General features: G+C 33.0%; 3 protein-coding genes across 19 annotated transcripts in view; all 3 read left to right on the top strand.

Moving 5' to 3' along the window:
• Eph (Eph receptor tyrosine kinase) overlaps positions 1-2,923 on the top strand; it is a 395,699-nt gene extending 392,776 nt beyond the window's left edge. For 13 of the 14 annotated variants that reach the window (XM_065365324.1, XM_065365329.1, XM_065365327.1 and 10 more), the window contains one exon: positions 979-2,923. In XM_065365324.1, the coding sequence (XP_065221396.1) occupies positions 979-1,246 (268 nt within the window). In that variant the 3' untranslated portion in view covers positions 1,247-2,923. The remainder of the gene's footprint in view (positions 1-978) is intronic. The other variant, XM_065365336.1, reaches the window with a different exon arrangement.
• A 1,507-nt stretch (positions 2,924-4,430) lies between these two features.
• On the top strand, positions 4,431-26,406 carry LOC135846838 (uncharacterized). 4 transcript variants are annotated; one of them, XM_065366142.1, is made up of 5 exons: positions 4,431-4,905; positions 5,013-5,172; positions 5,295-5,494; positions 7,142-7,191; positions 8,234-10,860. In XM_065366142.1, the coding sequence occupies exons 1-5, from the start codon at positions 4,740-4,742 to the stop codon at positions 10,568-10,570; spliced, it is 2,913 nt and encodes a 970-aa protein (XP_065222214.1). In that variant the 5' UTR covers positions 4,431-4,739; the 3' UTR covers positions 10,571-10,860. The 4 variants fall into 4 exon arrangements, with proteins under 4 accessions (XP_065222214.1, XP_065222216.1, XP_065222217.1 ...); XM_065366144.1 differs by lacking the exons at positions 4,431-4,905; positions 5,013-5,172; positions 7,142-7,191; positions 8,234-10,860 and adding exons at positions 22,714-22,838; positions 23,898-26,406 and having other exon boundaries at positions 5,356-5,494; XM_065366145.1 differs by lacking the exons at positions 4,431-4,905; positions 5,013-5,172; positions 5,295-5,494; positions 7,142-7,191; positions 8,234-10,860 and adding exons at positions 6,496-6,635; positions 22,714-22,838; positions 23,898-26,406.
• LOC135846839 (uncharacterized) lies at positions 17,125-20,680 on the top strand. Its single transcript, XM_065366146.1, has 2 exons — positions 17,125-17,175; positions 18,080-20,680. The coding sequence occupies exon 2, from the start codon at positions 18,179-18,181 to the stop codon at positions 20,417-20,419; it is 2,241 nt and encodes a 746-aa protein (XP_065222218.1). The 5' UTR covers positions 17,125-17,175; positions 18,080-18,178; the 3' UTR covers positions 20,420-20,680.
• Positions 26,407-27,264: the final 858 nt, after the last annotated feature.

Consider the following 27,264-nt stretch of genomic DNA (forward strand, 5'->3'; position numbering starts at 1 on the left):
TCAAACACTTTACTACTTTGTAGAGATGGTGTCAAAAATACCTTGGCTATTTCAATTTATCACTAGCGAAGCATTTTGCAAACACTCCACAACTTTTTTTGATAAAGTAGGAGAAAGGTTAAAATTTTATACTTGAATTTTAGGCTTTTCTGGGGTACTTTTTAAAAAAATGAAAAAAAAGGAAAATAATTCATAAAAAAATACAATATTAAAAAAAGAAGCGCTTTCATTTTAGTTCTTAAACAAAAAAAGGTGCCTCACTTTTTCCCCTTCTCATTTATCTGTTGATATTACGAAGCTTTACATTATGGGAACTTAAAGAAAAACTTTCAAGTTATTCATACAAATTTTTGTTTTATTTTCATCTCATGTTTGTTACTAGTTTTTCCCTCCACTGCATCACAAATCTCCGATTTTTTTCAAAATTGAATTTCTGATTGTTCTTGATTTTTTCCATCTTTTTCTTATGATTCAAATTTTTCTACTTCCAGATCATATTTTTTCTTTTTCACGTTCAAATACCTATCCTGAAAATTAAAAATTGAATTTCTGGTTGTTTTTTTTTCTTCTTTTTTATGTTTCAATCTTTCGTAACTTTCAGATCATATGTTTTCTTTTTCACATTCAAATATCCTGAAAAATATCTGAAAATTTAAAATGATTACATTTGTGATTGTTTTGGATTTTTTTTTCATTTATGCCACTTCCTATTTATTTTATTCATTTCGAGTTTTTTCTTCTTCTTTTTTTTTTGGAAATTGAACAGGAGGTACGACACAGGATGTAATCACTGCACAATATTATTGTAAAATCTTTGCTTCCTTAGCTTGCTTCTTTTTCTAAAATTTCCAGTACCCAGAACTCCCACCTCTTCATAAATTATTATTAAATTATTTCGTTTAATTTTAGTTACGAGATTGATTTTTGATCATGCTTTTGATTCTCCTCTAATGTTCGCTATTTTTCTGTATTTTGCAGAACTGTAAATCCGCTTTGTCCAGATACGCCCGACATGACCAGTTATAGTTCGGTAGCGGAATGGCTAAGTTCGATAAAAATGATCAGATATCTAGAGAATTTCGATCAAGCTGGTATTACGTCGATGGAAACGGTAATCCGGCTCAATGTACCAGAATTGAATTCCATCGGAATAAATTTAGTCAGTCATCAGAAGAAGATTATGAATAGTATACAAATGATTAGGAATCAATTATCGGCCAATTTATCGGAGAGTTTTCTCGTATAATGAGGAGTAAAAGTCACCTTCGAGATGGTATAGTCATTATATTGATGAACGAACCAGACCATGAGGAGATTCGATGGGGTATTATTTTTTTTAAACTTTTTATGTATAATGGCAAATGTATGTGTTGTTATTCTGTGATGTGTATTGTGTAGTTTTTTTTCCTTGCTCGATTGAGTATACTCTGGTCGTTTCTCCTTTTTGGGTCTGTGTGTGATGGAGAAGTCGGGTAAAATGAAGGGAGAGGATTGGTGCTTTGATGGTTCGATTTTCTGAAATTTACATATCTGTGGCGAGAAAAAAAAATTGGAAAAGAAAGGATAATATTTTATTGTCTTGAAATTGGAGTGAAAAGTTGAAATGAATTTGAAGAAGGTGGAGAAGAATGAGGACATCGAGTCTTCCAACTGAATATAAATTTTTGAGAAATTGATTTCGAATTTCAGTATAAATTACCAAGTCCTTGTCAACGCCCATCACACTGGTCTCATTTTTGAAAACGAAAAGATGAATTGTTCGATTAATATTAATTTTTTTTTTTAATTTGAAACAAATGTAAAATATGTACAAACAATTCGAATTGTAATGTTGTTATTTTTATATTGATAAGATACCTTCGCGTTACATACCATTCTCTATTTTGCATTTAAAATTTATTGCCATTATTTTTATGAGAGTAAACTTTCATTCACACGAAAGGCGGGGAGTGTTGGTAGAATGAAGAAAAAAAACGAAAAAAAATACCAAAAATCACATTGTTGGCAAAAAATTAAGCATTTGGAAAAAAAATGTCGGCACGTGTGACGAGTTTATGATTTTAAAACAAATATATATGGAAAAAATTTCGCATTAATTTCGCTTGAATTTTGAATCAGTTTGGCTTAAGTGGTAATTTTATATTTAGAACGATTATTTTTTAAATTATTATTTTCAATAAACCTCCCTGCTTTGTCTCATTATTTTTAACTGTGATATAGATTATCTTTCAAATTTATTTATTTTTTTTTTAACAATACGAAAAAATTACGCGAATGCGTAAATTAACGTTTTGTTTTTACCATTTTAAAAATAGGAAATTGTATATTGCGTTTGTTACGTTTTTTTTCTTTTTTTGACATTTTTATTTTTTTAATGCTTTTTTTATATACGTAGTTATGTGTATGTTTTTTTTTTGGTTTTTGAAAGACGTAGCGTTTTAAAAATGATCTTCCGTATTTAAAAGATTATTACAACGAAGAAGAAAATGCCATTAATTTTAACGCGGACACTGCCTTTGTTTTAGCCTGGCATTTGTAGAAAATTTGTTCCTATTTATGTGTACGTATATGGTTTTCATTTTTTAAATTCCACATTTTTCATCGAATGTGATGCGCTTTTTAAAAGTGTCTGCAAAAGTTATCCAAAGTCAAGTTTTTATGTTATTTTTATTTATTTATTTTTTTTTTATTTAAGGGTTGATTAATAAAACGTAGCAATATAATCAAAATATCAAATGCGTGTAATTTTTTCTGTTTTGTATATTTTGTATATTTGTTCGATTTTTTTTTTGTCTCATCTTTTAAGAAAGATTGTATCGATATATTTATTTCGGTTATTTAATTTCGAGTCCTAAAATAACGTTTTGTATATTTTATATAACAATTTTAATAAAATCTTGTAATATTAAATGTGTGATGCGTATTGTTTTTTTTTTCTTTTGAAAATAATTGTTCATTTTAACGAGCATATTTTTGATTTTTTTTTTTGATCAACTGATCTTGTAAAATTGTTTCCTTTAGTCTGTCATGATGGTGGGGTTTGGTCAACTTAGAGGTAGAAGAGTTTTCGATAAAACTGCAGCAAAGCTGACAATTTTGTAATTCTTTTAAAATTCGAGATTTTTCATCTTGTAAAAACCAGTACATTATTTGCGTTTCACTTTCACTGGCCCAGTATTAAATTTTCAGTTGCTCGATTTTCAACCCTGTGCAGAACTTCTTTGAATTTTTTTATGAAAAGTAGGACTTTTTTTTAGCAATATAGGTATTAGGTACTATAATATTATATTCAAGAACACCAAACATCACCAACAAACCTAGAGTACAGTAGGATAGTACAAGGCGTTCAAGCAATATTTTCAAATATCACTTTTTTCTCTAAAAAAAAAAAAAAATCACTTTTATTACTAGGCCAATTTTTTTTTTTTTATATTCAGTGGCATAGTGAAGGGATGGCAAAAAGGGTTATTGCCCTCTCGCAAGGCACCTAAAATTCCATTAAAATATACCAAAATCTACATGCAATGTTGTGCTTTTAAAATAATTTTTTTTTTTGAAAAATTGCGTTTTTACAATTATTTTGCTGGCATTTTCTAAAAAATATTTTTAATGGATACCAAACATGAAATTTTCAAAACTACTTCAATTTTTTACTTTCTCTCGCCCAGAAGCGGATCGAAGTCATGCTATTGGGGGGGGGGGGGTTGTGTATCATATCATTTCGCCGACAAAAAATAAAAATTTCAACGTTCTGATTGAACATCATAAAATCGAAATTTTAGCTTATTTCCTGAAAACCTTTGAAAAGGAATGATCAATAATTATTGAAAAAAGCTAAAAAGACAAAAGTATTGCTTGAGCGAAGCAAGAGTGAAAATTTTTCATTTTTTTCAAAAAAATTGGTTCAAAAAACGAAAAAAATGACCACTTTTAAGGTTCCGACAATCCTGCATCTTTAGGCACTTATTATTGAAATTCATATTATTCTGATCAAAAAAATAAGCTCTAAATTTTTTTTTTCTAGTTTGGTGGACATGCAAGCTCCAAAAATGGAGTCAATTTTTTATTGATTGGAGGCCATGCAAACTCTAAAAATTGATTCGATTTTTCATAGTTTAGAGACCATGTAAGCTGCAAAAATCAATTTGTAATCTCGTAATTTGAAAGCCGTTTTTCTATTTTTCAACTTCAATTTGCGATATAACTTTTGAACCTAAAACAATCACTACCTTTTGTAAAACTGAAATGATGAAATCACGAAACCTATTTACGTAGTAAGTATAGTTATCATTATCAATTTCCTTTCCTTTGGGGGATGATGCAATAAGAAATAAAATTACGAGTACCTACAATTATTGTCATATTTTCTATCTAAATTCTAATATATTCTAACGTATGAAGCAACTTTAGGAAGAGATACTTAAATAATCTCACTAGTGTTTGATCTCGATGATTTTAGACATTTTTTCCGGCTATCTCTGCAAACAATACCAGTGATGAAACAAGAAATATAGATGAGAACCCCCGATTTTGTGACGTCGCACTCGCGCGTCTATCACGAGTGATTTCTGTCGTTGGCATTAGCAAAAAGTGTGCTCGGTGGTTTCGTGCTCGTGTATTTCATCATCATGTACTAGAGTGATTTAATATAACTCGAGTGTTTTTTCACCCTTAAATTACTACCCACATTTAAATTATTATTTTTTCCTTAATGGATTGATTGCAACAAAACGTTCAAAATGAATGGTGGTATGAGATCCTGCGTTAAGCTATGCTCAAACTCACAACGACTGCTGTACAGTACCTTTGGGAGAACTATTAGCCCACAACAAATGGTAGTCAACAATTTCAAATCTATTCTTGACCGCAGTTTCTCCTCGTCCTCGGCACAATTTTCTATTGAAAGTAAGTACCTATACTACCTACCTAAATAAACATACCAAAACCTATACATACTCGTATATTACATTGCATTGATGAAACTAACTACAGACTCGTGACTTACCTACTAGATATTATCTCATCAATTGAAAAAAAATTACTGGAGCACCTAGAACAAGAAATCGGCCAACCCCAAACAAAGGAAAAAGCAGACTCTGAAGTTTGTGGTTTCGAAAAAAAAGTTGACAAGAGTGATGTTATTTTTATTAGCAAATCTCTTCCCTATGAAAAGTGAGTATAACCTGTGAGGCACTTATTACGTGAAATGCGGGTATCGAATCGTATCATTTATTTACCCATCTAGGTATATTTTTTATTGAAATTTTACTCGAATTTGTTGTTTTTTTTTTCAGAATTTCAGTCAGGTTTAACACCACTCATTATGCAAAGGTTGAAGATTACAAGGAAACCATTGACAACGAGACTGACGGCGAACCTTTCAAATATAAAATAAACCTGAACTTCGGTGTTGAAATCCAGAGAAAGAATAATGCTACCCTCGTTTTTGAATGCATTCTTATTCAAAATCGTACTAATGAAAATCACATTCAAGGTGAGGATAGGTTTAGATATTATTCGTAAACATAGATAGCCTGTGGCTGCATGCAAAGGTCCGTTGCTTTGTTTTTTTAATATCTTTCCCTTGAGCGGCCAAAAAATGTTGAAGAAATTCACGAGGTGAGACTCGTGTCTATTCTATGTATTTTATGTGTGCTCAAAATTTTTCATTCAAAACTCGTCAAACTATGATTTTTTCTATATTAAAAAAAAAGAATGATGAAACGTTTTTTTCGTTATTGTGGTCGAGGAAGGAATAAAGGATGGAGGAAATCTTGTGTCCACAGTCCAACATCTTTTTTAGAGGTATCCAATAATGTCCAATCAAAATTTCAAAAATCCGAGAATAGGGGCATTTTACCTATCTTACACGTGAACAGCTGAACACCCTTTTCAACCTCTCAATAGAAGCCTAAAAGTGATATTGAATTTCGATGGCAGTGGCATAGCCTAAAAATTCGCGATTTTTTTGAAAATGCTTCCTCTGTGAAGACCCATATCTCCCCTCCACAAATGCACCCTACAGATTTTCCTGAGTGACTTTCAACTCAACATAAAGGCCTCCACTAAATTTGATCAAAATCCTGCGAAATATTTTTTTATAGTGATCCACCCTAAATCTAAGTACCTACATATGTTATAATGTACCTAGCTAGGGCAAAAGTTTTCGAAAATTTGTGTTTTCAAAAATTCTGAAATTGTTTTGTAAAGAAAATTCGCATAAAATCCTTTGAAAATGAGTAAAACAAATAATTTGGATGAAAAAGACGTGATAAAATCACCATAATTCTCAAAAATGTACCTATAGACACACCGCACACGCATAGAAATCTCCAGTCTAAAAGCATGCGCATAGCGAAGGCATACTGCACTGCTGTCTCCAGTCTCTTCCTTCCACCTCTTCCACCCCCGCTATGAAAAGAGAATGATCATGATGGCTCTCGGCACATTATAGTACACACACACTCACACAGTGACACTCACTTAAACAGTTCACTCAGTTGTGTTTGCTTTTACATTGGGGTAGTGTTGATATTTTGATTGTAAAATATTCTTGAATGTTGTGTTTGTGAATTGTGCTCCAGTTGATCATAAATGTCCAAAAGTTAATTCTTTATAAATATGCTAGGCTACAGGTAGTTTTGTTTCCTTCAATTCAAAAGTCATATTTACTCTATATGTATTTAAGTAGTTGAGCCTTTTACACCATCTGCATGTATTTAGGAATTAGGAATTCAGGATATGAGGATGGTAATTATACATAAGTATATATGTACACAGTACACACGTGAAACGTAATGTAAACAAACTCATAAACGCATGCTTGAAAATTACATTCGATGGTGAAAGTATCCGGAGGTCGCATTACTTCAAGTAATCTTGTCTGTAGGCTTCAAAACGAAATTATACGATAAAATATTCCTATAGTCAAGTATTATGAAACTGCGATAAAAAATTCCCTGTGATCTATGTTTGTTTGTTGTTGACTTGTTGTTTTTTATTTCTATTTTTTAATGAAAAATTTGGGCTTTAAAAATACCCAGGTAAGTATATACACTTCCTTACCTGTGTCCACTTGATTATTTTGTGTAGATTAATTTACGATTGATTCGATCGAACTAACATGAATGATTTTTTTCAGATTCATTACCAGATTCGGTGTTGAATGATTCCTCAGCTCATCAAATAAAGGTGAATAATCTAGAATACTCGAAACTATAATCATGTAGGTAATAGTTTTTCCAAGATGAAGTTGGAATTTTTTTTTTTGCTACGAAAATTCAGAATATTTTACCAAAAGCATCCTCCAAGAACTCAAAATGTTCACCAGCTGTCGTGATAAGAAATTTCATTTTTTTTTTATTCTCAGAACAGGGACAAAAATATGTAGTATCAAACCAAAAATACTGGCGTTGTTTTTCAAATAAAAATAAAACTAAAAAAATTGCTCCTCGTGAATTTTCCTTCTTTCTAAATTAAAATCAAAATTTTTTGGTACCTACCTACTTATCGATCAATTTTATTACACGAATCGATCATCTCGATTTTTTGTAGGAAAATATAAATAAACGTTCAGAAATTCAGAATAATTTAAAAATGGAAAAAATTATCAAAAGGACTAAAATTGTGGAAAAACTGGCAAAAATATTGCTCAGACGAAAAGAATAGGAATCAATAAGGGCCGTATTCATAGACGTTAATTAGGCATCACTTGGCTAAGTGGTGAATTTTGAAGCAATTTTCCAGGTGTGATTAGATTTTTGAAATTTTGTTTCTAATTAAATTGAGAGATTGGACTCTGAAGTACCTATTGATTTATAATTTTAAAAATATGAAATTTTTATTCGTTCGTGAGAAATATTGGATCAAAATCCACCACTTAGCCACCTTTCAAGAACTGATTTTATTTACAAAACAATGACAAACAAGACGTCACTACGTACGTGATCCTGTTTCCCAAGAGCAACCATTGATTTCTAGGTTTTATTTTAATTTTTTTTCTTCAATTTTTTATTCACTTTTGCGTTAGATTCAGTATGAGATGGCTGATGGATACTTAAATTTCGATCAAAAATTTCAAAATGTATCCACATCCGGGCTAACGAAATTTGTTGTAACTGCCAAGAAAACAAAAATTGTTTTGTAACCGTCTTTATGTGACTTTCTTTATTTAGGTTTATAGCTCAACTTAAATTTTTCTTCATTGTGTAAGTACATATTATTTTTGTTTCAGGAGCTGGATGGGACTTCTTGTTATGGAGTGGAAACCGCTCGTATCGATTTGGAAGATAAAAATACATACGTCCAACAATTCATTCCACGTTTAAAAGACATGGCTACTCTTGTAGCAACTTTAGAAACGTTAAATTATTACTACACGACTCAATGCTGTGGAAAATTTGATCATCTTGAAAAAAATGTGCACGGAGTAATCGATAACTTGATGGTACCAAACCGCATCACAGAAAAAATCAAAGCACTTTGTACTAAGATGAGAAAAGAACTGCGTTGTCTTTATTCTGAAATTCGGAGATGGAAAAGTGTATACGGTTGCGCCGATTACAGTTCGTATTTTTATCTTTACGGACTAGTTTGGGACTCGAGTGGCCACATTGACGACAAAAAAACGATAGAGAAAGCTTTATCTAGTTTGAGACATTGGAATGATGCCGATTTCGAATTCGAAAAAATAACTAAACACTGTTTAGTGGATTATATAATGGATTTTCCTCTGGATTCATTGAGTGATGAGTTCATCAGAAAAGTGGAAGAAAGACAATTATTTGAACATCAACTAACGTATTACTGGATAAAACGTAAAACAAGGACTAAGCCTATTAGGCGACACGACGTAAGCTACAAACAGTATCAATTTGCTTTAACTGCTGTGCTTAATTCGTTGAAACATGCTTCCAGCAGTCGGTATCAGTGGTCTGCGTACGAATACTTCTGGGATTGTTTCGATAAAAACGATCAAGTAGAAATGACTATGAATTTAATTCGAAACGAAAATTACAGAAAATACCAGAAGATTTTATTCTCAAAATTGAATAAAAATCAGCTCAAGCGTTTGTATTCTGCAGCACCTCTTAACATTATTGTCAACTTTTTATCTTTGGGAGAACTCGAACTAGCGAAAGCGACTTGGGATCGTATCAAGTTGACCATCGAATGTGAGAAATACGAACTTCTACTTGAACAAATCTGGAAGAATCCGAAATTACATGTAAAAAACCGTTGGCAATTTTCAGTTTATTCATGGAACACAGCACCCTCGAATTTAATCGAGTACCTGATAAATGTGAAAAATTGTCAAATTGCGGACACGCTTTTGCAAGGAAAACCAATGCTTAAAAATTCCAGTAGGTGTAAATTTTTGAAAGCTGTGTTGTCTCGAACAACGCTCGAATTCAAACAGAAATTTTTCCTGCAAACTGGACGATGTTTGGCATTGAACCATCCGGATGTGTTCATTTCACTGATTGATCATTGTTTGAACGAAAGTGACAGTGTGGCAGTCAGAGAAAATTTACTGATCGAAGCAATGGAGAATCCACCAGCTGGAATTATGCACCGTTTTCGAGATTTATTTTTGTACTCGAGTCGTGAAGAATTTGACAAATTCCTCGAGTTATTCACTTCGAAACCAACTTTACAGACACAATTCAAGCAGTGTTTGTTAGCATCTGAATTACTAACCACCAGTGTACTGTGGAAAACTGATTATTGGGAAAAATTGTGCCAATTTATAGACGAGTTGTATCCGAACCGAGAAGTAGCTCGATATCAAAAGAGGAACGTTGTTTTCACTTTTTTACGGACTCATTGCACTTACCACGATTGTTATCGACCAAATGGTGATGAAAAGTTTACCGAAATTGATAATCTCTTAAATCAAGTCCTTACCCCTCGAGAAGTAATTACTGCCAAAGAAAATATAGCTAATAGTTTTCAGCGTCGTTATTTTAGATCTTTGAAAAGAATGAATGTGCTGAGATTTGCCAAGTGGTGTTACTGCGGTGATGAAGAAAAGATAGAGGGATTCAGACGTTCGCTTCCAATTGATAAATTATTTCGTGGTCTTTTGAGTGAAATAGTTGAACGATACGTTAATAGCAGAGATGCAGAGTTATCGTTTTCTTCATTAGACGAACTCTTACATTGGAAATTTTCATCGAAAACGAATGAAATAAAAGAATTCAAGTCGCGTGAATTAAACAAAATCATGGAGAGAAAGGCAGAAGAAAACCATTTGTGGAAGACGCACATATATCCGCGTGTCCTGAAGGAAGTTATTGAATGGGTTTTCCATGGCGATGAGCGCCAGATTCGAGAATTTGAGCAGCGTTACTCAGAAACGGATATGATGAAGATTATTCACTGGATGGGTTTTGGAGAAGAGTCCGACTGCTGCGGAGAGTACTACAGTCATACCAGTGATGAATCAGATGGTGGAAGACGCCATTTTCCTAAACGTGACGATTCGTGGTTAAACTCTGACACTGACTTTACCGATAGCGATAGTGAGTTTGATGAGTTTGACTCTGACTATGAAAACTACCTATCATAGCATGAACGAAGAGTCTGACTAAGTGACTACCTATAGTGCGACTGATTCTAATTTATAGAATTTACATATACCATACCTACATTTTTTATCTACTTACCTTCAAGATACAATTTGATAATATTCAATACGTGTGGATTGAAACTTGAAAGGTTCACATTTCGTCCAGTTGCTTATTGTTGACTCATGACTAGCACATATGTAGGTATACTTATACCTACCTATTTTTACAAAGTTTTAGCTTTTATTCATTTTGTATTTGTAATCTACCTAATACATATTATGAACTCTTACCATCTGTTTTATCAAGACTCGAACTTTCATTCATTACACGCTAATATATTTTTTAGAGAGGGGGGTGGTCAGAAATCACAAAATAGTACCGAAAAACACTCCTTCGAAAATTTGTTGGTTTCACTAAACACGAAAAAGTGCATCTTAAAATTTACCAACACCATCTCAAATTTTCGTTTTTCAAATTATCAACTTTGTTTTGAGCGTTTTCAATGAAATTACAATATCATGTTACAAAAATAAATACATAAATACCTAAATTACAATAATTAGTCGAAAATTACAATCTCAAAAGGAGCGCTTTAATTACGAGTTTTTAAACTTTTTTTTTTAGAAAAAAAAGAAAGGATTTTGTTCTTTAAAGATGACTTGGGTACAGAAATTTTTCAAGTCGAATTGAAAAAAAACTGGCATAATGCATCTGAAGACCACACAGAAAGAACCAGACAAATCAAAAATTTTCAAAAATGAGTTCTGGGCTGAATTCACACTGAGGAGTAAAAAAATGTAATCCATTTGAATTTTGAAAAAATTTGATTTTTTGTACTTAGTAAAAACGGCCTTTAAAAAATAGAGGAGGTGAGAGAAATGAGCCAGGACTAAATCTGAGGCAAAAGGAATACAATTTCAACATTAGTAAGTAGGTATTTGGAATGCGAAAATTTTTTATTATGTCATCATGATAGGTAATTGATGTTTAATTGTTTATTGAATTCAAGTTGTTGCTAAACACTAATTTTTCGGTTTTTTGCTTGATTTTTTCACGAAAAGAGTGACTTTTCAACTTGTAATTGTAAGTTACGTAGGGCCCTATCTGTTTCTGTTTTTTTTTCTATATTAGTCCTCGAGTTGTGTTTGTGGGATGTTGTGTAATATATTTCCAGTCATTACTTTTATGAAATTCAAATTCACTACAAAATTAAAGCATTTTGATAGGTACTTTAAAACGCCATAGCACAAAAGTTTTAAAAAATGACTTGTCTGCTTCTTTCAGTGGACTTTTCGTCTGTAATAGTGTTTTTTTACACCTTTGACATAGGTAGGCAATATTTTCTACAGCTTCCAAAATATTTATTAGTTACGTAGCGAGGGATTGCGGTGAATGCTGGTGCATTGCAATTTGCAAGCTATATTAATATTAGGGAGCTATAATATTAACGTACCTATTAGTCCGGCATATGACAATAGGAGTAATTGCACCTCCCCCCCCCCGCCGATCCTCCGGGACAACTTTTTTCTTAAAGGGGACATCCTAAGGAACATTTTAAAGCAAAGTTGCCAAAAAAAAAGTTGGCCTTACTTACAAAATGGCGGCCATTTTGATTGACAGGTCAGCCGAAATCGCAGATTTTGCGTTTTAACATAGGACTTGCACGAACTTTTTCAAACTTTACAAAGGTAGATCGAAAGATCATGCAAAAATTTATCACCTGTCAAAATTTCCAGTGCTGAAGTGCGTTTTTCGATTTTTGGTGAATTTTTGAAAATCGAATTTAGGCCAAAAATGAGGGAAAAAATCAAAATTTCACCAAATTGACCAAGAAAGCTGAAATTTGGGATACACCCTATTTTCGTCATGCCAAATCGATTTCAAACGGTTTCAACTCGTTTTGAGCAGTTCTGGAGCCTCCAGAAAATTATTGAAACTTTAAATTTTTACGAAATTTCATCAAATGGAGATGGAAAGCTGAAATTTACTCTACAATTCAATTTCAACACCCTCTGAAGACGACTTCAGGTGGGTTCAAGTAATTTTAGGGCCTCCAGCGACTTTTTTTGAAAATTACTGGAGCCTCCAGCAGATTTTTGAAGCTTTAAATTTTCACAAAATTTCATCAAATGGAGATGGAAAGCTGAAATTTACTCTACAGTGGTGTGCGAATTATTAGACTAGCGCAATATTTTGCTACTGCATAAACAGATTTTTGGGGAAATACGAACTATTTAATGAATTAAACTGATTTTGAATTATTTATACCATATCATTGACCACAAGGAACACTTTTTCTTGGTTTGGAAGCATTCATTTACTTTAAAAAAAAATTTTCGAGTTGTAAAATGAAATTTCACCATTTAGGAAAAAATCAGTTTTTCAGTAATAAATAATTATAAATTTCTAAATCTGGAAGCAATTAAACATGGATTCCGATTAAATGGACATCTATGGACCTTAGCCGATGCTGATTGGCCATTGGTTTTCAAAATGAAGCTGTATTTTCGAAATGCGCCATTTATCATACTGGAATTTGGAGTAACAGAAAAGTCAAAAAAACATGTTTTTCCGTTGCTGATTTCTCAATTTCAACCAAAATTCAAAAAATGGGACAAAGAATCTTGAAAAATGAGATTTTAAAAATGCACAAAAAACGACGTTTTTCAAGCTACTTCTGCTCGTGGAAGGAAAACGCGAATACCAATCGTTTCGCTCTAACCGCCATTCGATTCCTCATAAAATTTACTTTCAGAATCAACTCCTGAAAAAATGTATTGCGATAATTTGCGAGGTTTTAATAATTTCTTTTTTCTCAAGATCGCCTTATATGCGATTTTTGCTGCATGAGCGATTTTGTGAATAAAGAAATGATTAAAACCTCGCAAATTATCGCAATACATTTTTTCAGGAGTTGATTCTGAAAGTAAATTTTATGAGGAATCGAATGGCGGTTAGAGCGAAACGATTGGTATTCGCGTTTTCCTTCCACGAGCAGAAGTAGCTTGAAAAACGTCGTTTTTTGTGCATTTTTAAAATCTCATTTTTCAAGATTCTTTTGCGAATTTTGCAAGAGCAAAATGAGATAGCAAAATTCTGTCAACGGGAGGAGATCCGCAACTAAATTCCGGTCATTTTGGTGTCCCATTTTTTGAATTTTGGTTGAAATTGAGAAATCAGCAACGGAAAAACATGTTTTTTTGACTTTTCTGTTACTCCAAATTCCAGTATGATAAATGGCGCATTTCGAAAATACAGCTTCATTTTGAAAACCAATGGCCAATCAGCATCGGCTAAGGTCCATAGATGTCCATTTAATCGGAATCCATGTTTAATTGCTTCCAGATTTAGAAATTTATAATTATTTATTACTGAAAAACTGATTTTTTCCTAAATGGTGAAATTTCATTTTACAACTCGAAAATTTTTTTTTAAAGTAAATGAATGCTTCCAAACCAAGAAAAAGTGTTCCTTGTGGTCAATGATATGGTATAAATAATTCAAAATCAGTTTAATTCATTAAATAGTTCGTATTTCCCCAAAAATCTGTTTATGCAGTAGCAAAATATTGCGCTAGTCTAATAATTCGCACACCACTGTACACTCCAATTTTAACACCCTCTGAAGACGACTTCAGGCGAGTTCAAGTAATTTTAGGGCCTCCACCGACTTATTTGAAAATTACTGGAGCCTCCAGCAGATTTTTGAAGCTTTAAATTTTCACAAAATTTCATCAAATGGAGATGGAAAGCTGAAATTTACTCTACACTCTAATTTTAACACCCTCTAAAGACGACTTCACCTGGGTTCAACTCATTCAAGTCATTTTATGGCCTCCAGCGACTTTTTTGAAAATTACTGGAGCCTTTTGAAGCTTCCAGCTACTTTTAGGAAATTTCAATTTTCCAAAAAAAGTCATACAACCTTTCAAAAAGTTGCTGGAGGGACCAAAACGACTTGAAATTCACCAGCAGTCAACTTCGTAGCGTATTGAAATTAGTTTGCAGAATGAATTTCAACTCTTCATCTTAATTTGATAAAATTTCGCGAAAATTTCAAGTTTCAAAAATCTACTGGAGGCTCCAGTAATGTTCCAAAAAGTCGTTGGAGGCTCTAAAATGACTTGAAATCAACCAGAAGTCGTTTTCAGAGGGTGTTAAAATTGGAGTGTAGAGTAAATTTCAGCATTCCATCTCTATTTGATGAAGTTTTGTGAAAATTTAAAGCTTCAAAAATCTGCTGGAGGCTCCAGTAATTTTCAAAAAAAGTCGCTGGAGGCCCTAAAATTACTTGAACCCAACTGAGGAGCTGGATATCAAAACGCCGTAAGTCCATTTTGCAAAATTTTCAGAAATGAGGAAAAACTGTGGGGGGGTCGGTCGGGGGGAGTCAAGGGGGTCAAATGTGGTATCAGAGGAAAGTGGAAGTCACCATGACCTCAAAACATGAAAGTGCCCAAATTTTTGAGAACCGGGGGGAACGTGGGAAGGGGGAGAAAAAAAGTTACTGCGTTTTGATCTGAAAAAAGACAGTTACTGCGTTTTGATCTGAAACTTGCTACAAAAATCACGCACATTTTATATCAAAACGCAGTAAATAAACCGGCACTCTCTTACTGAAATAAAAACACATGGGTAGAGAACCATTTTAATGATTATTATCTATTAAATAGTAAAAAAAATATTCAAAATTAAAGCGCCGTTTGCCATAGTGACTGAGTCATGAAGTCATGACACAAGATTTTGTTTTTTATGTTCAGGCCAAGTGTGATTATGATTGAACAATATGTTGGAAATTTTGTAAAAGTCTATAGTTTCATTACCAACAGTAACCACCTTCTGAAATCAATGTTTACCAACCTTAAAACACAAAAAACGCTAGAAATAGTGTAGTTACTGCGTTTTGAAGCAAAATTGCTGGTTTTTACTGCGTTTTGAAGTAAATCTCAACTTTGAGTGGGATTTTCGAGGTGAAGCATGGCAGATGGATTTACGACGATGGCTGCAATCGATTCCCCGTTGAATTTTACATAGGAAAACACTCTTATCTCAATTTTCATAAAAATGGACTTACGGCGTTTTGATATCCAGCTCCTCAACTGAAGTCGTCTTCAGAGGGTGTTGAAATTGAATTGTAGAGTAAATTTCAGCTTTCCATCTCCATTTTTGATGAAATTTCGTAAAAATTTAAAGTTTCAAAAATTTTCTGGAGGCTCCAGAACTGCTCAAAACGAGTTGAAACCGTTTGCAATCGATTTGGCATGACGAAAATAGGGTGTATCCCAAATTTCAGCTTTCTTGGTCAATTTGGTGAAATTTTGATTTTTTCCCTCATTTTTGGCCTAAATTCGATTTTCAAAAATTCACCAAAAATCGAAAAACGCACTTCAGCACTGGAAATTTTGACAGGTGATAAATTTTTGCATGATCTTTCGATCTACCTTTGTAAAGTTTGAAAAAGTTCGTGCAAGTCCTATGTTAAAACGCAAAATCTGCGATTTCGGCTGACCTGTCAATCAAAATGGCCACCATTTTGTAAGTAAGGCCAACTTTTTTTTTTGGCAACTTTGCTTTAAAATGTTCCTTAGGATGTCCCCTTTAAGAAAAAAGTTGTCCCGGAGGATCGGCGGGGGGGGGGTTGCAATTACTCCTATTGTCATATGCCGGACTATATACGTTGAACTCTACCTCGTGCTCTTGCCCTCTTGGCGTTTTGGCACAGTGCATCCTACCTGCCATGCAACTCCTCGCATCTACTCTCAGGAGGGAATCCCTTTCCCTTTAGGCTTTATTGTTGAATTGTTTTTTTATTGTTTCTTTTCTCATTTCGCTTCTTTAGTTGCATTTGTGATTTCTGCTAACTACAGTTGCGTTTTGCCATTGCTGCAAAGTGTTATTGACATTTTGACTGTTGAAAATTATAATTTTTGAATTTTGTGCTTCGTTGGATCGAATGTTTCTAAACTTTAATTTTTCAATTAATTGCTATAGGCTACAGGTAATTTTGTTTCTTTCAAAAGTCGTAATAATAACGATAAATTTTCAAGTAATACATACCTAGATACTTAAACATATCCTTAAAAATGACAAAAATTTTCTTACCTGTGCCTTTCTCACAAATATGTCTCAAAAAATTAAAATTCCTAATTTAAATAGTAAAAAATAATATAATTTCTATTAAAATTATTAATCAGAAACCAATGCTTATGAATTTGTGATTGAAAAGGGATATTTTTCGAAGCAATGTATGTACGATTTTTTCATCTACCTATTTACGAAATTTTCTGTAGGTAAGATTACCCTCAGTTCTTCCTTTGAGCAGCTGAATCCGTGAATCATATTATGAGAGTTTGAAGTATCATTGCTGACGATTGATTGACTGAGAGGTTTCCTTGTTGGTTTTTGGGCTAATAATTTTACTTGACATGCGGAAAGTATTTCCCTTTTCGAAAAGAAGTGATTATTCGAATTTTTGAGTATCCACTTCATTATTTTGTGTAGATTAATTTACGACTGATTCAATCGAACTAACATGAATAATGTCTTTTTTTCCAGATTCATTACCAGATTCGGTGTTGAATGATTCTTCAGCTCATCAAATAAAGGTGAATAATTTAGAATACTCGAAACTACGTACTATGTAATAGTTTTTATAAGATGAAGTTGGAATTTTTTGCTACGAAAATTCAGAATAAGTATATTTAACAAAAGTATCCTCCAAGAACTCAAAATGTTCACCAGCTGTTGTGATAAGAAATCTCAGTTTTTTATTATTCTTAGAACAGGGACAAATGGTATCAAATCAAAAATACTGGCCATGTTTTTCAAATAAAAATGAAACTGAAAAAATTGCTCCTTGTGAATTTTCCTTCTTACTAAATTTTTTTGGTACTACTTAGTACTTATTACCGATCGGCTTTATTACATGAATCGATCATCTCGATTTTTTGTAGAAAAACATGAGTGAACGTTGTTCAGAATAATTTAAAAATGGAAAAAATTATCAAAAGCACTAAAATTGTGGAAAAACTGGCAAAAATATTGCAAAGACGAAAAGTAGGTATAGGAACCAATAAAACTTGATTTCCGTTATGATTTCATGAAATTGTTTTTATGGAAATGCAATTTCTGAATTATCAAATTTTTCAAAAATTTGAAAAATTCTTTCAAGAACTGATTTTATTTACAAAACAATGACAACAGGACGTCACTACGTACGTGATCCTGTTTTCCAAGGAGCAATACCCTTTGATTTCTAGGTTTTAATTTAATTTTTTTTTCACTTTTTTATTCACTTTTGCGTAAGATTTAGTATGAGATGGCCGATGGATAGGTACCTACTTAAATTTCGATCAAAAATTTGAAAATGTATCCAGGCTAACGAATTTTTTTGTAACTGGCAAGAAAACGAGCTGTTGTTTTGTAACCGTCTTTATGTGACTTTCTTCATTTAGGTTTAATTAGCTCAACTTCAATTTTTATAATTATTGTGTGTTATTTTTATTTCAGAAATCGAATCGAACTTCTTGTTATGGAGTGGAAACCGCTCGTATCGATTTGGAAGATAAAAATACATACGTCCAACAATTCATTCCACATTTAGAAGACATGGCTACTCTTGTAGCAACTTTAGAAACGTTAAATTATCACTACAGGACTCAATGCTTTGGAAAATTCGACCATCTTAAAAATGTGAACAAAGTAATCGATAACTTGATGGTACAAAACCGCATCACACAAAAAATGAAAGCACTTTGTGCTAAGATGAGAAAAGAACTGCGTTCTCTTTATTCTGAAATTTGGAAATGGAGCAATGTATACAATTACAGTTCGCGTTCGTATTTTCATCTCTATGGATTGGTTTGGGACTCGAGTGGCCACATTGACGAAAAAAAAACGATAGAGAAAGCTTTATCGAGTTCGAGACATTTGAATGATGCCGATTTCGTATTCGAAAAAATAACTAAACACTGTTTAGTGAATTATATAATGGATTTTCCTCTGGATTCATTGAGTGAAAAATTCATCAGAACAGTGGAAGAAGAAAGATTTTACAAACATGAACTAACATATTACTGGATAAAATGTAAAACCAGGATTACTCTTGATAGATTGGACGAAAGCTACTATCCGTATAAATTTGCTTTAACTCATGTGCTTAATTCGTTGAAACGGGCTTTCAGCAGTAAATATCAATGGTCTGCGTACGAATACTTCTGGGATTTTTTCAATGAAAACGATCAAGTGGAAATGACCATGAATTTAATTCAAAACGATAATTACAGAAAATACCAGAAGATTGTGTTCTCAAAATTGAATAAAAATCAGCTCAAGTGTTTATATTCTGAAGCCCCTGTTACCATTATTGTCAACTTTTTATCTTTGGGAGAACTCGAGCTAGCGAAAGCGACTTGGGATCGTATCAAGTTGACCATTGAATGTGAGGAATACGAACTTCTACTTGAACAAATCTGGAAGAATTCAAAATTACATGTAAAAAACCGTTTGCAATTTTCAGTTTATTCATGGAACACAGCACCCTCGAATTTAATCGAGTACCTGATAAATGTGAAAAATTGTCAAATTGCGGACACGCTTTTGCAAGGAAAACCAATGCTTGAAAGTTCCAGTAGGTGTAAATTTCTGAAAGCTGTTTTGTCTCAAACAACGCTCAAATTCAAAAAGAAATTTTTCCTGCAAGCTGGAAGATGTTTAGCTTTGAATCATCCGGATGTGTTCATTTCACTGATTAATCATTGTTTGAACGAAAGTGACAGTGTGGCAATCAGAGAAAATTTACTGATCGAAGCAATGGAGGAGAATCCACCAGCTGGAATTATGCACCGTTTTCGAGATTTATTTATGTACTCGAGTCGTGAAGAATTTGACAAATTCCTCGAGTTATTCACTTCGAAACCAACTTTACAGACACAATTCAAGCAGTGTTTGTTAGCATCTGAATTACTAATCACCAGAGTACTGTGGAAAACTGATTATTGGGAAAAATTGTGCCAATTTATAGACGAGTTGTATCCGAACCGAGAAGTAGCTCGATATCAAAAGAGGAATGTTGTTCATTCTTTTTTACGGACTCACTGCACTTACCACGATTGTTACCGACCAAATGGCGATGAAAAATTTACCGAAATTGATAACCTCTTAAATCAAGTTCTTACACCTCAAGAAGTAATCACTGCCAAAGAAAATATAGCCAATAGTTTTCTAGAAGCATATTGTCGACTTGGTTATTTTAGATCTTTGAAAAGAATGAATGTGCAGAGATTCGCTACGTGGTGTTATTGCGGCGATGACAAGAACATTGAGCGTTTCAGACGTTCGCTTCCAATTGATGAATTATTTCGTGATCTTTTGAGTGAAATAGTTGAACGACACGTTAATGGCAGAGATGACGAGTTATCATTTTCTTCATTAGACGAGCTCTTATGTTGGAAATTTTCATCGAAAACAAGTGAAATAAAAAAATTCAAGTCCCATGAATTAAACAAAATCATGAAAAGTGAGGCAGAAGAACGCTTTTTGTGGAAAACGAGCATATATCCGCGTGTCCTGAATGAAGTTATTGAATGGGGTTTCCATGGCGATAAGCACCAGATTCAAGAATTTGAGCACCATTACTCAAAAACAGATATGATGAAAATTATTCACTGGTTGGGTTTTGAAGAAGAGTCCGACGGCTGCGGAGAGTACTACTGTCATACCAGTGATGAATCAGATGGTGGAAGACGCCATTTTCCTAAACTTACCGATGATGAGTTAGACTCTGACTATACGGATAGCGATAGTGAGGTTGATAAGTTTGACTCTGACTATGAAAACTATCATACATAGCATGAACGAAGAGTCTGACTACCTATAGTGCTACTGATTCTCATTAATTTATAAAATTTATACCATACCTACATTTACTATCTACCTTTAAGATACAATTTGATAATATTTAATAGGTAGGTACGTGTGGATTGAAAGGTTCACATTTCGTCCAGTTGTTTATCGTTGACTGGCACATTATGTACTTATACCTATTTAAACAAAGTTTTTGTTTTTATTCATTTTAAGTTTTGTAATCTACCTAATACATATGAACTCTTATCATCAGTTTTTTTCTTTATTTTAGACCAAGTTTGCGAGTCACATGCAAATATATTTTTCAGAGAGGGAGGTGGTCAGAAATAACAAATATTACCGAAAAACACTCCTACGACAAATTCTCAAGTTTCAATGAACACGAAAAAGTGCATTTTAAAATTTACCAACACCATCTCAAATTTTCGTTTTTCAAATTTTTAAATTTGTTTCGAGCATTTTCAATGAAATTACAATATCATGGGGTTTCAACATACCTGACTGTTCCAAAAATAAATACATAAATACCCAAATTAAAATAATTCGAAGAAAATTACAATCTCAAAAGAAGCGTTTTCATTACAGTTTTTAAACATTTTTTTTCAGAAAAAAAAGAAAGGATTTTGTTCTAGATGACTTAGGTACAAAAAATTTTCAAGTCTGATTGAAAAAAAAACTGGCCTATTGTGCATCTGAAGACCACACAGAAAGAACCAGACAAATCAAAAATTTTCAAAAATGAGTTTCGGGCTGAATTCACACTGAGGAGAAAAAAATGTAGTCCATTTGAATTTTGAAAAAAATTGATTTTTTGTAGTAAAAATGGCCTTTAAAAAATAGAGGAGGTGGGAGAAATGAGCCGAGACCAAATCTGAGGCAAAAGGAATAAAAATTTCAGCATTAATAAGTACCTATACCTAGGTATTTTATGAATGCGAAAATTTTTCATTATGTCATCATGATGATTGATGTTCATCGAATTCGAGTTGTTGCTAAACACTAATTTTTCGGTTTTTTGCTTGATTTTTTCACGAAAAGAGTGACTTTGCAACTCGTAAGTTACGTATCTGTTCTTTTTTTTTCCAGTTATGTCTCGAGTTGTGTTTGTGGGATGTTATATACCAGTACGTAATATATTTCCAGTCATTACTTTTGTGAAATTCAAATTCACTATACAAAATTAATGCATTTTGATAGGTAGCTAGGTACTTTAAAACGCCGCAACGCAAAAGTTTAAATAACCTCCACGTGCTCTTGCCCTCTTGGCGTTTTGGCAGGTGCCCAGGTGGTGCATCCTACCTGCCATGCAACTCCACGAGTGCATCGCCGCGAAGGTCAACCGTGAAATCCCCCACCCCCCTCGCATCTACTCTCAGGAGGGAATCCCTCTTTCCCTTTAGGCTTTATTGTTGAATTGTTTTGTTATTGTTCCTTTTAGTTTTCTCATTTCTTTCTCTTCTCTTCTTTAGTGATTTCTGCTTACTACAGTTGCGTTTTGCCGTTGCTGCAAAGTGTTATTGACATTTTGACTGTAGAAAATTATAATTATTGAATGTTGTGCATCGTTGGATCGAATGTTTCTAAAATTTAATTCTTCAATTGATTGCTAATTTGCTATAGGCTACAGGTAATTTTGTTTCCTTCAAAAGTCGTAATAACGATAATATGTTTAAGTATGTACGCAGTTGGGCCTCGGGGTAGTAAATTTTTACACAAAATGACAAAAAAATTTTTACCTACTGTGTGCGCGCCTTTCTCATAAATATGTCTCAAACAATGAAAATTCCTAATTTAAATAGTAAGAAATAAAATAATTTCTATTAAAATTAATGATCTGAAACCAATGCTTATGAATTTGTGATTGAAAAAGGATATTTTTCGAAGCAATAGGTAACTGCAGGTTATACGATTTTTTCATCTACTTAGGTATTTATGGAATTTTCTGTTGGTAGGATTACCCTCAGTTCTTCCTTTGATCAGCTGAATTGTACTTATATGGGAGTTGAAAGTATCATTGCTGACGATTGATTGACTGAGAGGCTTCCTTGTTGGTTTTTGGGCTGATAACTTTACTTCACATGCGGAAAGTATTTCCCTTTTTGAAAATAAGTGATTACCTATTCGAATATTTGAGTTATAAATAATTCGTTGATTGATTTATGAATATTACGAGGATTGGGAAGAGGGAGACGAAAGATGATTTCATTACCTTTTTTTATGTAGATTAATTGAGTACCTACGATTGATTCAATCAAATTAACGCGAATGATTTTTTTCAGATTCTTAAAACATGTCAAACGATGTGAATTTTCGTCAAGGGTTCAACGCCGTAGAACGTGATTTGTTTGCTTCAGAAGAATTACCAGACTCGGCAATAGATGATTCCTCAGCTCATCCAATAAAGGTGAATAGGTATATAATAAAGAATACTCGAAACCATTATTTAATATGTAGTTTTCAAGGTTAAGTTAGGATTTTATGCTACGAAAATTCAGATTAAGTAATACAAAAAGTATCCTCTAGGAACCCAAAATAAGTCAGAATATTTGCCAGCTCAGCCAGCTGTCGTGATAAGAAGTCTCACTTTTTTATATTTTGTGAAGTACAGATATGGTGTCAAATTAAAAAAAAAAATGGTCATGTTTTTGCAAATGAAATAAAAATTGGAAAAAATTGATCATCTTGAATTTTTCTTGTTGGTAAATTAGAATCCATTTTCTCGTGATATTAGGGGTTGTCGATCTAAATTTATTTCGAGAATCAAAAAAGTCACCTTTAAAAAATCAGTTTTTCATCGATTTTTTTGTAGGTATAAGTAGGCATCAATTTTATTTTTAGAAGAATCGATTAGGTACCTCGATTTTTGCGAAAAATACCTAATGAGTATAACAATTGTTTGTAATAATTTAGAAATGAAAAAAAATAAATAAAAACATTATCAGAAAAGGACTGAAATTGTCAAAGGTAAAAGGAACCTTTTAGCGAGAAGTTTGTTAGATTAGGAAAAAATAACTCTTGCTTCTCAGTTTTTACTATTTCCTGGACTGAAATTGTGTAAAACTGGTAAAAATATTGCAAAAACGAAAACGGAAAAATATGTTTAGGAATCTAGAAAAATCAATTTCATTATGGGATTGATTTTATGGAAAAATATTTTTTTAATGACCAATTTTTTGAAAAAAAAAATTGAAAAAATCATTTCAAGAACTGACCTTATTATACAAAACATCACTATCAGGACGTCACCACGTACGTGATCCTGTTTCCTGAGGGCAACCTTAAATTTATGTTTTTTTTTTTTTAAATTTTGAATTCATTTTCTTGCAAAATTCAATATGAGATAGATACCTATACCTATAGGTACTTGAATTTCGATCAAAATTTGAAAATATTTCCAAGCTGACGACATTTTTTATAACATGGGCTAGAAAATTTATAATAGGTATTTATATTTTTGTTTCAGAAACTGGATGGAAATTCTTATAATGGAGTGAAAACTGCTCATATCGATTTGGAAGATAAAAACACATACGTCCAACAACTCATTCCAAGTTTAGAAGACATGGCTACTCTTGTAGCAACTTTAGAAACGTCAAATTATTACTACACGACTCAATGCTTTGGAAAATTCGATTATCTTAGAAATGTAAACAAAGTGATCGATAATTTGATGGTACCCAACCGCATCAGAGAAAAAATGAAAGCACTTCGTGCTGAGATGGAACAAGAAGTGCATTCTCTCAGATCAGTCAGATCTGATATCCTGAGATTGAGCAGCGTAAACGATTACGATTCTTATTCGCATTTTTATCTTTACGGACTGGTTTGGGACTCGAGTGGCCACATTGACGTCAAAAAAACGATAGAGAAAGCTTTATTGCGTTCAAGAAGACATTTGAATGACGACGATTTCATATTCGAAGTAATAACTAAATACTGTGTTGTGAATTGTGTAATGGATTTCCCCCTGGATTCTTTGAGTGAAGAGTTCATCACAAGTGTGGAAAATACCAGATCGTTCGAAAGCAAACTAACATATTACTGGATAAAACGTAAAAGAAGGACCACTCCTGATAGATATGATCCAAGCTATGAATTTGCTTTGACAAGGATGCTTGATTCGTTGAGATGGAATACAACCAGCATTAAATATCAATGGTCTGTGTACGAATATTTTTGGGATTTTTTCGATGAAAACGATCAAGTGGAAGTGACCAAGAATTTAATTCGAGACGAGCATTATAAAAAATATCAGAAGATTTTATTCTCAAAGTTGAATAAAAATCAGCTCAAGCGGTTGTATTCTGAAGAACCTCTTACCATTATTGTGAACTTTTTGACTTTGGGAGAATTCGAGCTAACGAGGGCGGTTTGGGATCGTATCAAATTGACGATTGAAGGTCAGAAGTACGAACTTTTGCTTGAACAAATCTTGAAGAATAGAATACCAACTGAAGACAGCTGTGTGGAATTTTCAATTTATTCGTGGAACACCGCACCACTGAATTTAATCGATTATATGATAAACGTGAAAAATTGTCAAATTACAGACAAGTTTTTAAAAAGAAACTCAAGGTTTAGAAGTTCCAGTAGGTGTGAATTTCTGAAAACTGTTTTATCTCGAACAACGCCCGAATTCAAACAGAAATTTTTGTTACAAGCTGGACCGCGTTTAATATTGAATCATCGGGATATGTTCATTTCATTAATTAATCATTGTTTAAACGAAACTGACAGTGTGACGGTCAGGGAAAATTTACTTATTGAAGCAATGGAGTCTGGTTTTCCAGATGGAATTGAAATCATGCACCGTTTTAGAGATTTATTCTACTCGAGTCGTGAAGAGTTCAACGAATTCCTCCAGTTGTTCACTTTGAAACCAACTTTACAAACACGTTTCAAGGAGTTTTTGCTACGATCTCAATTACTAATCACAAAAGTACTGCGTAAAGCTGATAATTGGGAAAAATTGTCTCAATTTCTAGACGAGTTGTTTCCAAACCCGGAAGTAGCTCGATATCAAAAGAGGAATGCTGTTTTTACTTTTTTACAGACTCACTGCACTTATCGCGATTGTTACCGACCAAATGGCGATGAAAAGTTTACCGAAATTGATAATCTCTTGAATCAAGTTCTTACTCCTCGAGAAGTAATCACTGCCAAAGAAAATATAATCGATAGTTTTCTAGAAGTATGTCATACCGGTTGGGTCAGATCATTGAAAAGAATGAATGTGCAGAGATTTGCTACGTGGTGTTATTGCGGCGATGAAGAAAATACAAAGCGATTCAGACGTTCGCTTCCAATTGATCAATTATTTTGTACTCTTTTGAGCGAAGTAGTTGAACGGTACGTTAATGGCAGAGATGTAAAGTTATCGTTTTCATCATTAGACGAACTATTACGTTGGAAATTTTCATCGAAAAGGAGACAAGTAGAAAAATTCAAGTCACGTGAAATAAACAGAATCATGAAAAGAAGGGCAGAAAAACACATTTCAAGGAAAACGAACATATATCCGTCTGTTCTGAAGAAAGTTATTAAATGGGTTTTCCATGGCGATAAGCGTCAGATTCGAGAATTTGAGTTACGTTACTCAGACAGAGATATGATGAAGATTATTCACTGGATGTATTTGTCAGAGGAGACAATCGGCTGCGGAGATGACTATGGTCATACCAGTGATGAATCAGATGATTGAAGGCTCCATCCTGCTATCATGGCATGAAATTAAGAGTCTGACTAGTACGACTGATTCTTATTAATTTGTAAAATTTATATTACCTACTTACTCCTACATTTTTTACCCACCTTTAAAATACAATACAATGGGATAATATTTTGATGCGTGTGGATCGAAATATTCACATCTCGATCAGTTGTTTATTGTTAAATGACACAGCAACTATTACCTACCTACAGCTATTCTTTCAAGTTTTTTGTTTTTAATCCAATATAAACTTTCACCATTATAGCTTTCATTCATTAAATAAGTATACGCTAGTCCAACAAAAATGTAACGAAGATATTTTTCTGGAAGGGAGGTGGACAGAAATCACAAAATTATCGAAAAACACTCTACCGAAAATTTTCAAGTTTTAAAACATGAAAAAGTCCATCTTAAAATTATTCACCAATCGAATTTTCAATCGGCAAATACGGTGAACTAGTTTTACGAATAAGTTTTTCAACGATTCCCACACAATCATTTTCTTCGAATAGGTACCTACCTACTTATAATCTACGAAAATTTCGTTTTTCATTTCTTCTAAAATTTAATAAAATATTTCAGAAGTGCAACAGTCAACATTTCTTCTCGGAATTGTAATGCAATTTTTTTGAAAATTTTTGGCTTTGAAAGTACATTTTTTCCCCACTCGATGTTGAAAGTGATTCCAAAGTTGAACAATATCTAAATTCAGTTGAAGTACCTAAACCCAAACCCAAAATGAAAATTGACGTACCTATGATGCAGCTGTTTCAATCGCACATATCTATTGAGATTTTTGTGATATTTCTTGAAAAAAAATTTTAAAACTAGGGTGTAAGTACAGGGTGCCCAGAAATATCGAGCACCCCTGAAAAAGTTTTCAACTAAAATACTTTGGTTGATCACATGAATGATAATAATGATAGCACATCATTGGTTGTTGGACTGGAGAGATAACATTCTACCAATCATATGCATCTATTTCACATTGCCAACCTATATTTTTAATGAAAAAATTGATTTGAGGTGCTCGATATTTCTGGGCACCCTGTATGTAGGTACATACCTACCTACCTACCTTATTTAAGTAGGTAAGGTAAAAAACATCTTTTCGTTTTTT

Source organism: Planococcus citri, chromosome 5 (assembly GCF_950023065.1).
Source record: "Planococcus citri chromosome 5, ihPlaCitr1.1, whole genome shotgun sequence".
In the NCBI taxonomy this organism is placed as follows: Eukaryota; Metazoa; Arthropoda; class Insecta; order Hemiptera; family Pseudococcidae; genus Planococcus; species Planococcus citri.